Source organism: Platalea leucorodia, assembly GCF_965183815.1.
Source record: "Platalea leucorodia genome assembly, chromosome: 17".
NCBI classification, from domain to species: Eukaryota; Metazoa; Chordata; class Aves; order Pelecaniformes; family Threskiornithidae; genus Platalea; species Platalea leucorodia.
The window spans coordinates 7,304,908-7,316,170 of NC_138839.1; the positions used below are offsets into that span (position 1 = coordinate 7,304,908).

The 11,263-nt window shown below is 55.7% G+C and overlaps 2 protein-coding genes across 2 annotated transcripts; one reads left to right on the plus strand and one right to left on the minus strand.

The window, feature by feature from the left end:
* Positions 1-536: 536 nt before the first annotated feature.
* Positions 537-3,354, minus strand: UBXN10 (UBX domain protein 10). Its single transcript, XM_082329133.1, has 2 exons — positions 3,310-3,354; positions 537-1,515 (listed from the first exon to the last, which is right to left on the minus strand). Exon 2 carries the CDS (start codon positions 1,498-1,500, stop codon positions 619-621), a length of 882 nt encoding a protein of 293 aa, XP_082185259.1. The 5' UTR covers positions 1,501-1,515; positions 3,310-3,354; the 3' UTR covers positions 537-618.
* Positions 3,355-7,676: 4,322 nt separating this feature from the next.
* LOC309598347 (phospholipase A2, membrane associated-like) lies at positions 7,677-9,216 on the plus strand (the record flags this gene model as incomplete). Its single annotated transcript, XM_082328828.1, has 4 exons — positions 7,677-7,713; positions 8,241-8,385; positions 8,631-8,737; positions 9,071-9,216. The coding sequence occupies 4 exons, from the start codon at positions 7,677-7,679 to the stop codon at positions 9,214-9,216; spliced, it is 435 nt and encodes a 144-aa protein (XP_082184954.1).
* Positions 9,217-11,263: the final 2,047 nt, after the last annotated feature.

The window sequence follows — 11,263 nt, forward strand, 5'->3', positions numbered from 1 at the left end:
TTAAAAGCTGCACTGAGGTCATCCGGAAAGAGCTGAGCCCTCACAGGTATACTACCATCAGTCTTGCAATTTAATACTTCACAATAATCCATAAACGTGGTATTACTGTTATTTCCAGATGGTTTTGGGGTTTGATCTCCTTTTCAGTCACTCTTGAGAAGAAGATGTTTAGGACGATGATGATAACCTACGGAAGATGGTCCTCCAGAGTAAAACAGTTCCGTTTCTACCTTCCCAAACAGGTGCCTCTGCAGCTGGATCCACTCTGGGAAGTGGTACCTTCCTGAAATACGGAAAAGGACAAGGGGAGAGGTCTCGGAAACCTCAGTCTTCAAAGAATATCGGCAATTTCAAAAAAACAGAAAGGTCCAAAGTTGGTGGTGCTCAGGAAGCAATTTGTGATGGCACACGTGAAAAATATGCTATTTATGTAGCAGGTATATACACTTGAAATACTATTTCAACACACATACACAAGTCTGCTTCAAGGGGAGTGTTTGGAAGACGGCAAGATGAAGAAGGAGGCCCAGGAAATATCAGAATTTCAGTTTTTTGGAAGCAGTAATGCATCCCGCTCAGCAGAACGACCCAGAGCGGCGTGGCGGCGTCTCCGTGCACCTAAAGATCTGCATCGTGCTGCTCTTTCTGTCGGATGCACAGCACGGACTTGTGGAGAATCCCACATTCGTGGAGCGACCTCGTAAGGTCAGGGAAACTCCTTCGGGGCACCTCCATCGTTTCAACGCTGCAGCGTTTGTATTTGGCCGACATTTTCTGTTCTGCCACGGCAAGGACCGTCTGGAGACTGTCGGTGGGCTTGAAACGATGTTCAAATCTCTGACCAGAGGGAGATCGAATAGCGAGCAGCAATTGCGACTCTTCTTTCAGCGGCTCTTCCAAACTTAAAGTTGACATCGAAGGGCTCCCTTGTCTCATTTTCCTTCCCGGCTTCTCAGGAGGACATTGCACGTGTGAGGTCTCTTCATCGGGGACATTGCTTTCTGACAATACGCTGGCACATCCTTGTTCTCCAGAAAGAGTTTTGATTTTCGGAGCGTCCTCCCACCCCCCGCTCACTTTCAGCCGGTCGGTCTGTTCAGCCACCGCTTCCACAGCGCCGCTCCCGGCGCCCTTCCAGCCGATGGAGGGGAGCACCCTGTACTTGTTCAGGGAAGAAGAGGTCCTCAAAGGCACTTGCTGCAGGAGCTCCGGGATTTCCTCAGGAGACACCTGGCCGGATGGAAATGCCGGTTTTGTGGACGATGCTCTCCGGCTGTTCACTAATTCGTGAGGAGCTGCTGGTGGCGGGGAAGGCAGCACTCGGCAAGGACAGGCTTCCACGCTCTGAGAGTAATTGAAGCTTGGCCTCGTGCGTCCCTTGGCAGATTTTGGCCTGGTGACGTGCATGTTGACAGCGTTTGTCCAGGAGAAAGCGACTGCTGTGCTTGAAGGGAAGTAGCGGTGAGACGGTGCTAAGTTCAGAAGAGCCGCTGTGGCCATTGCTTCTCAAGGCACCTGCGGACGGGGTAGCACAGGGAAAAGTTACAGGAATCGGCCAGAAAGCTTCTAGAGAGGTTATTCTCCCTACAGCTCCCACTTTCGTGCTGCACGTCAGCTAATAATAGCAATAAATCTGGCGTATCATTGTGTAGGCAGGCAGCGATCCTACGGTTCAGTAATGGCTGAGTCAGAGATGGTGGGGTATGTGTATTTATAGGTGATGGCTTTGTCAGGAATTGTTTAAAGTTGACCCAGCGCATCGGGAAGTTGTGCCCTTCCCAACTTAAAGACAGTTTTTGATGGAAAGAACAGAACCATTTTTTTCTGAAGCTAGAAACTCAGTGAAAATGGGAGGTGAGTGAACTTCAAAGCACAGATCTGGCCTTTTTGCTGTTCCCGCAGTGAAAGATTAAGTTCCCGCTGTGGACTTTCGGGTAAGACAGACTGCACTTCGCTTCTTAAAAATCTCTGAAGACCTTTGAGATTGAATATGTCTGATTCAATACAGAAAAACCCATTCTGACTTCTCCTGTGGCCAAAAGCTGCTTAACAGAGATAGATATTAACCTCCATTAATGATGAAGCCACGTTCTGATGTGTGTTCCCCAACTGAAGCTGTGCTCAGATTACTTGTGCTTTACCAGGACAAAGCCCAAAAGCCCAGACAACAGGGACACAACCTCACAACAGCATTTTGGAGAAGTGCGACAGGGTGACACGCCTCCTCTTCCTTTTCTGTGGTTTGCGTAGCAGGATTTATCAAGGGTGGGGAAAAAAAAAAGTCAACTTTGATTGCTTGGCATTCTCCAGTAATGATAAAATCGGACTCGCCTGCTGCTCACCACCCCAAAACAAACAAAGAGAAGGGAGCAGCCACCGTGGTTGTTCTACAACTTTTTGCCAACCATGCGTTATCTAACGCTTGGTTTCTCCTCCACCACCGTGAAATGGAAACGCTCAGCAAACCAACGCCAAGCGAAGCCAAGGCAGAGCCCCAGCACGCAGGCGCGCCCTGACCAGCTCCAGTACAAAGCTGCTGGGAGACAGAGAGCCCCGTCGTCCCTCTGCAAGCCTCGAGCCGAGCTACGGACAGGGACAGGGACAGGCCGCCCAAGTGACTCATCGGAGTTTCCTAGGAGGCTGTGGGAGGGAGGGGGGTGTGTGCCTTTCATTTATGGCCTCTAACAAATAAACGCCGAGGCAACAAGCCGTAGCGCGGCATCCTCTGAAGAGGAACTTCCGAGCGCATCGGAGCACTTCCCAGACATCACCAGTTATAGTGCCAGTTCGGAGAATAAAAACCCCGAAAGAAACAGCCTGCCAGAAGCCATGGCGGGACCCTCCTAAGCGAGGGTCTGTACCGCTTCAGCACGGTATATATTAGAGGTTTACAGCAAGGAGCTGTTTTAAATACAGCGCGTTTTATGTTCGGGTGCCTGGGTGAGGGTCAGGGAACTGCAGTCAGGGAGGGCTGTGCCCACAGGTGGCCCAAACCATTGCGACCCCAGGGCCTGGGAGGGCAGGCAGCCCCAAATCCCTGGCCTTACAGCACAGCCCCAGCCCCACAGCACAGCCCAGCTCCCCAGCAGAGCCCTCAGTACCACACTCTGGCCCCAGCCCCACAGCTGAGCCTAGTCCCGGCCCCACAGCCAGGCGCCGACCCTACAACCCAACTCCACAGCCCCACAGCCGATCCCCGACCCTATAACCTAACTCCACAGCCAGGCCCCGGCCCCTCCGCCGGCCCCGGGCCCCACAGCCCGGCCCCACCGCCCGCCCTGGGCCCGGCCCGGCCCCGCCGCCCCTCACCTGCCGCCTCGGGCCGCCCGCCCGCAAACACAGCCGCGTTACCACGGCGACCGCCCCACTTCCGGCCGCGCAACAGGCCCCGCCCCACAACCACAGAGACGAACCGGTGGGAGCGCCGCCGGTGACGGTCCTCCAGCCGCCATGTTGCGGTCCGAGGGCTGAGAGGGCCGGGGTCCGGCCGGGTCCCCGCGTCCGCGCTCCGTGCCCCGGGGCTACCGGAGCGCGGTGAGGCCGGGGACCAGGTGGGCTGCACGGCCTGGCTGCCCCGGTGCGGCAGCGGCCAGTGGGACGGGTCCAGGGATGGCCGTGATGTCCCAGTGCGGGTCTGAGGGATGTAACCAGGCCCGGGACGGCCGCGACGCGGTGGTGCAGACGGGAGGGACGTACCTGGGCTGCCGTGCTCCCACACGGGCTCTGCGCTGGGACGGGACGCGGCGTTGGGCCTTGATGGCAGCAGCTGGAGGCTTCGTCCTGAGGGGCAGAGGGAGACGGGGGTGAGGGAGGGTGGCGGCGGCAGGGTCCTGTCCCACACAGTGGCTCCAGACCCCGGGGGTCAGTGTGGTCCTGAGGGTTGCCCGTCCCTCCCGCAGGAGCTCTTGTTTCCCCCATCCCACCCGGAGCAAAGCCATGCTGTTGTCACCCTGCTTGAACCATAGAATCATTTAGGTTGGAAAAGACCTTTCAGATCATTGAGTTCAGCCGTTAACCCAGCGCTGCCAAGGCCACCACTAACCCATGGCCCTAAGCACCACATCTCCCCGGCTTTTAAATACCTCCGGGGATGGGGACTCAGCCCCTGCCCTGGGCAGCCTGGGCCAGGGCCTGACAGCCCTTTGGGGAGGAAGTTTTTCCCAATACCCAACCCAACCCTGCCCTGGCGCAGCTTGAGGCCGTTCCCTCTCGTCCCAGCGCTTGTTCCTGGGGAGCAGAGACCGACCCCCCCGGCTCCAGCCTCCTTTCAGGCCGTTGCAGAGAGCGATGAGGGCTCCCCTCAGCCTCCTCTTCTCCAGGCTGAGCCCCCCCAGCTCCCCCAGCCGCTCCTCCCCAGCCTTGTGCTCCAGCCCCTGCCCCAGCCTCGCTGCCCTGCTCTGGCCACGCTCCAGCCCCTCCATGGCCGCCTTGGGGTGCGGGGCCCAGCGCTGAGCACAGCACTCGAGGGGCGGCCTCACCAGTGCCCAGCACAGGGGCACCATCACCTCCCTGGTCCTGCTGGCCACACTATTCCTGATACAAGCCAGGATGCCGTTGGCCTTCTTGGCCACCTGGGCCCACTGCTGGCTCACGTTCAGGCGGCTGTCGACCAGCACCCCCAGGCCCTTTTCCACCAGGCAGCTCTCCAGCCGCTCCTCCCCAAGCCTGCAGTGTTGCATGGGGTTGTTGTGCCCCAAGTGCAGGACCTGGCACTGAGGCTTGTATATACCGAAAGCCTTTTTTGTTTTAACCCTGAAAGTTTAAAAATACGGTGTTTGACCCTCTCCTGAGCAAAGGCAGCAGAAGGGGAACAACTGGATTAGGTTTTAACCCCGCTATGACATGAGTTTCACAACAGTGTGATTGAACAGCTTCACCTGAGCGATCGCTGAATAAAACCAGACAGTTAAACACCAAGCTCATTAGATTCAATGAGAACACCTTTAAAAAAATTACACTTTAGGCACAAGATCATCTGGGGACCTAAAACAACTCCTCTGGGGGACTTTCAAGCTTGCTTTGTGCTGGGAGAGCTGCAGCCTGCAAGCTTGGCAGGGGAGGGGGAGTCCTGATCCCCCGGGCTATAAACGATTCCTGAGGTTTTCGTCACGGGAACACACCACGTAACGCTGACATTGCCATCTCTCCCCCTTAATTCCTTTTTAAACCCACTTCTAGTCAACCAGATGCTTCTCCCACTAACAGATGCCCACCAAAGGCAGCAAGAAACAAGCAATAAATAACTTCAGATAACTTATCCGCTGTCAAATCGGGGATCTCCACCCTGCGGGCAGGGGAAGATCAAGGCATACCCGCGCACTAAAAAGGTAAGAAAATAGTTGCATATCAGCTCATCCCATCCACAGGATGTTCGGCAATACCGCACCGAAGACCCGCACTTTGCAGATCAAAGCACCGGGCGTATTTACCGTTCAATAAGGCCCTGAACAAACGTGTGGGTTGATCCCCCTTTTTTTTTGCTCCATAGGAAGGCTGAAAAGTTTCATATTTCCAGTGGAATAATAACTGCCACGGGCAGTTTTTAAGCCCTCAGGTTTGTGGCTCGATGGAAGAGAAGTTTTAGCTTCACGTGGTCGCTCTCCTGAGACCCTCTGCGGCGAGGGAGGGCTTAAAATGAGGAGATTTGTTTAAAGCCACCTGTGGATCCCCAGTCTCTGTGATCCCAGCCCTCTGGTCTCCATTTAGGCCCCCGGACAGTGCCTTTCACGCAGGTTTAGCCAAACTCTACAGCAAAAACCCCGGACATCAGGGCCATCTTTCCCCATCAGCAGCAAACGCGCCCCAAAGGGCAAGGACCTGCAATGCCAACGAGCACGAGCAGTGCAGATAATGAACACCACAATGGGGAAAAGAGTGGAAGTTTTTTGTGGATGGGGCGGGAAGGGGATGCTTAATCATCAGGGATGCTGTGGTTTTAAAAGTCAGCTGGGGAAAGCAGGGGGTTTGGGTGTCGGCGTGATGCCCATCGGTTCGCATCATGGCATTTCGAGATGGTTTCTTGCGCAGATGGCGAGTGGGTAAGCCACTCGCCACGCCTGAGCGGGGAGGCAAGCGAGCTGTTGCTCCCCATCCTTTCCTTATTGGGCTTGGATCGTTTTTTATGCCATTTATTCCATTTGGCAGCAGGAAATAAAAGGTTAGAGGGAAGAAAAGCCCTGGGACACACATCTTTGCCAGCCTTGGAGGACAGCCGGGAGGTGACGTCCTTTCCAGCGAGCAGCTTTGGTGGCTCTCAAGAGATTCAAGAAGGCGTTTTCTTCTTGAATACAGACCCCTGAGCCATTTTCTTACAATCCACCCCCCAATTCCCTTCCCCAGCAGTGTGGTTAATTACTGAGGGTGGAGCCCTGCATACAGGCCTGATACCCTGCATGTGTGTGTGTGTGTGTTTGCTCTCGGGCCCACGGTTTCGCAGGGAAGATAGCAGCTTTTGTTTCTTATCTCCTCTGGTTTTCTGCCTCCCTTGTGCCTTTGTATCACATCTCAGTTATGGTGATGAAATAAACTGTATTCAAAAAGCATTCCAAGTCAGGTTTCCATGGCGTTTCCAGCTTTCTTCTGATCATTTAATTTCGCAGACCCCTTGCCCACGCACTCCCAGAGTCTCCCATGCCCTGAGGGCAGGACAGGAAAACTACAGACCCATGACACAAGACCGCGGTGTTCACCGTCCTCCCTGTGCCTCCCCTTGCCATTCGGTGTGGCCGGATTTGGATGCAGACATGGATTTGAGGGGGCAATTGCAAGGGAAAAACCCAAGAGAAACCATCTCTGAGGTTGCAGGGCGTGAGCTGGCAAAAGCAAGCACCCACTCGAGACGACACCGAGGCCAAAGTGCCGCCTCTGCAGCTGGAACAAGGACGCAATGACCTCTGCGGTGCCAGCTCTGCACCTCCTGGGCATAAATCGCTTTTGTCCTGTCTCTCCAGCCATCGAATCTCACAACTTTTAAAACCATGGCTGAGACATTGACTGGCCTCATCCAGAAGCCGCATCAGGCCGAGATGAAGACAGCTTCGTGCCCAGCCAACGAGCAGAAGCGAGACGATGGAGGAAGCATCGCCGCCGGCCATGCTGGCGGCACACCGCTGCAGGGAAACTCCTGTTTCTTGTAAAGGGGAAGGATGGGAACCTTTTCCCTTACCGGGGGGCCACTTGGTGAGACCTGCTCTGCGACGAATAGCACCGTCACCGCAGACAGAGGAGGGGGTGGACCTCACCATCTATATAAAGCGAACCTGCCAAGCCGGCAGTCTCGGAGCTGCGAAGTCCAGGTGGGGTAAGGAGAGGGGGGATTTTATTGCCCTCTTATTTCATCAGCCAGCTTGGGGAGCGGCGGTGGGCGGCTGCAGACGGTGAGCTTCTCCATCAGCCCCGGGCAGGACAACCACTGCGTCCCTGTACATATCCCCGCCGAGCGCCGCATCCCAAAACCGGAGTCAAAAGGCCCCATTGGGCACCAGCTGTGCGCACTCGGGCACGGTGATACCATCACAACGCTGTATATCCACGGTGACACTAATGTCACCCTGCGGTGCTGCCAGGGTGCACCCGACCGGCTCCGTGCCCTTGGCATGGGGGCAGCATCTGTCCTGCCCCTGGGGTGCTGCTCATCGCCCGCCGTTGCTGTTTCCTCCTCCAGGGCCAGCCCGAGGATGAAGAATCTCCTCTTTGCCGTGCTCTTGGCTTGCGGTAAGTGCCCCGGTTTCACCGGGCCAGGCTGGGATCTCGTTTATGTGGCAAAAAAGACGTACAAATCCAGAGTCTCTGTGCACAGTTCAGGTTTTTGTTTAAATTTTGCAGTTTCTCTCTAATGCTTCAAGTAGCACTGCTGTAGTCCTGGAGGTCTTCGTGACGGTGAGGCTTCGGGATGCTGAGATCCACATTTATTTTAAGAGGCCCTGGAGCCACCTGCTTTCCTGCCTGTGCCAAGCCCACAGCTGATCCTGGCAATGTGGCATTGCCGATTGCAGGATGCAAGCGTGGCACAGCCTGTAAAGAGCAATAATATCTTCTGCCAGACCAAATCAGGTAGCTGCAGAAACCAGATATGATCCTGAGGCCTTTTTTGGGGGTTTCTCATGGTTCACATGCCTGAAAGCATGTATTTCCAGCAACGCCAGACTTATTTAATTCCTCTGCTCGGTGCGAGGCGCGGGGAATGCTGCCTGCCTCCTTGTTCCACACCGGCGTGAGCCCGTCCCTCTCCCCCTCCGCAGGGCTGCTGCCGGCTCGCGGCAGCGTTTTGGAGCTGGAGCAGATGATCAAATCGGCCACGGGGAAAAGCGCCCTGCTCTCCTACAGCTGGTACGGGTGTTTCTGCGGCATCGGGGGCAGAGGGACCCCAGTGGACTCCACCGACCAGTGAGTACCTGGAAAAGCATCGCCACTCGCTGTCCCGGTGCAGAGGTCCCTAAAAAAGCTCCTCGCTGGCAGCCTGCTGGCACTGGTGCGCTGCGAGAGGGGGTTTTGCGCCGTTCCCCACCCACGTCTTGCTGCTGCCTTGTTATCCCCTCCTCCCGGTCACCTTAAATTTGAGGCTGGACCTTCCTTTCCCTTCCAAGGAGGGAGGGTTCGGGGGCAGCGGTTTGACACCGTGTCCCCCGCAGGTGCTGCCGTGCCCACGACTGCTGCTACAGGAAGCTGCGAGAGGGCAACTGCAGCCCCCTGATAACCCCCTACCACTTTGACGTCGCCGACGGAGACATCGTCTGCAGTGAGTACCATCGAGCGGGGGGTCCCACGGAGGTGGGGAACCGGCACCGCTCCCCGCGACACCCCAGCCCCAGAGCAGGGTATGCAGGAGGGCATCCCCCCCGGGGATGAAACCAGCCTGACGCCCGGTCGGGTGCGTACAGGAGGACGCAGCGTACAATAAATAAACGGGCATTGCAAGGACGCGGGCAGGCTGGAGAGGACGAGCGCCGGGGCGCGCTTCCTCGTGCGCTTCCCCTGGGCTGCTCCAGGCGTCGGGGGTGCTCCAAGGGGACCCCATCGCCGATGCCAGCTGGAAAAGCCACTGCAGAGCACCATGTTTTATCCCCCGCAGGTAACGAGCAGAGCTGGTGCAAGAGAGAAACCTGCCTATGCGACAAGGCAGTGGCTTCGTGCTTCGCGAGCTCTTTGCATTCCTACAATGAATCGTACCGCTTCTATTTCAAGCTGAAATGCCGAGGAAGTAAGCTCCAGTGCTGAGGAGGAGAAATCTGCCCCCAAGTTTGCAGATATTGACTGGCTTTCCCCTTTGCTACGTCAAGAAAAGCCTGATGTGGGGGCTGAATGGATCCGGCGCCAGCAAGGCTCCCCACAAGGTGATGCTCAGGGTGAGGAAGCGCACGCGCACATTGCGGATGAAGATCCCCCGCTTCCCAGAAAGACACATCAGCTTCCATTTTTTGGTCCCTTCCTCCTCTCTTTTCTCTCTTGCTTTCATTTCCCAGCAAAGATAATTAAATAAAAGCTATTCAAAATGATTCTCCGTGGTGTTTTTCTGCAAGAGCCACTGAGACTGAGGCACTGCAACGGTGGCACCTGAGCTGCCGAGTTTGGGGAGCACTTCTGCACCTCACACCTTAGCCACGCCATCTGCCTGACACCCCAATATTTCCACGGTCCCAACAGCAGCCTGAAAAAGCCGAAGGTCCGACAGCGGCTGTAATTTACCGGTCTATCGCCAGGTCTATCCCGCTGCAGAGCGATATCGCTGCTGCCGGATCCCCAGCTATGGAGCAGCACTTTGCATCAGGAAACAGGGACAAATAAATGCCACCAAGTAAAACTCCCCGGGGTTTGCTAACAAAATAATTCCGCAGCAGCCAGCCCTGATGGCAGTCGGGTTTTTTTGGCTTCTCCCAACACCCCTTCCCGCTAGCTGAACTCACTCCCAGAGCTAAAACAAAATGGTGCGTTAAGGGGCAGGCGAGATATGGCCAAAAGGTGTTTTTACAGGAATCATGCGAGTGGGAAAATGTGAGGGATGATTTGAGACCCCCACTATGACATTTATATAAAAATGGTGGCCAAAATTAAGGCTAAAGAACAGTTATCCGCAGAGGAGGGAAGATTTCAAAGCCTCGTCCGTTCCGAGGCAGATCCTAATTTAGGAGGGCAGTTAAGCTGGTGACTAAGTGATTTCTCCAGAAGGGATGAGTTCTGCATAGGGGCTGCAGTGAGGAGGGGGAAAAATCGTACAGAGAGAAATAAAGGAAAGTTGCATTCGCGCATTTTGCAACGTCCATTTTGCTTCATTCTCCTCTCGCGGCGGGTCAGCCTTCAATCATCCCATATCTGCACAACCCCGTGTTTCTGGGAACCGCACATTTAGAGTTGCTTTTATTGTTGTCCATATACTTTTCCCAAAGAACCGATAACTTGCTCTGAATCACCTTTGCGGCGTAGCAGAGGGACAGTTCCCAAACCGTACAACCTCTTGAAAACCCCAAACCCACTTTGTTCGCGGCTGCCGGGATGCAAAAACTGAGTCAGGGCTCTTATTGCCCCCCCCCCCCCCCAGCCCCTGATATGGCACCGTGATGCAGGGAAAAAGACCCTTGGGCATCTCCGGCCGGGGCAGAGGTCGCCTTGGCTTCCTCCTCGGGCTGGAAATGACGCCGCTTTGCTGGATCATCCCGCCCGGTGCCGGCCCCCGTGCGCGGGGTACGGAGCCGGGGCGTTGGGGGGGATTTCTTGCATTCCTGTAAAGGGGAAGGACGGCGCCTTCTCCTTTGCAGAAAAGCCCAGTCAGCAAGATTTGGGCGAAACGAGCATCCGACAGCGGGGACCAAACCCTATATAAAGCAAGCCGTGCCGGCTGCAGGGCCCTGCAAGCAAGCGGCGGCTTTCCCAAGGTAAGCAGGGATGGAGAAATGCTTTTCCTGCCTTTCCTACTTTAACCAAAAGCACAGTGCAAGCGGGGAGCGAGGTCCATGCCGGGAAAGCAGGAGCAAAGGAGAGGCTACCTGAGATGCCAGCCCAGAGGCAGAGCAGCAGGGTGCAGCCCTCGAGGGCTGATCGTTCCTCCAACTTTTTTTCTTTTCCCTTCATTTTGCTTTTTCCCACCTCTCCGCCATCCGATTCCCATTGCTTCCCATCCCCGACACAGCAGCGCTTGGTGCCGAAGCGATGGGCACATCCTCACCCCCCTCATCTCCCCTAGTCCCTGGAGGTGGGGAGCATCTCTGGCCCCAGACGAGAGGGGAACTGAAAAAGAAAGTGGTTGATATAATGGGGAAATCGGACGCAT

Bases quoted from the DNA above. Each gene is read 5' to 3' on its own strand.
- UBXN10 (XM_082329133.1), bottom strand. From the start codon at position 1,500: ATGGCCACAGCGGCTCTTCTGAACTTAGCACCGTCTCACCGCTACTTC.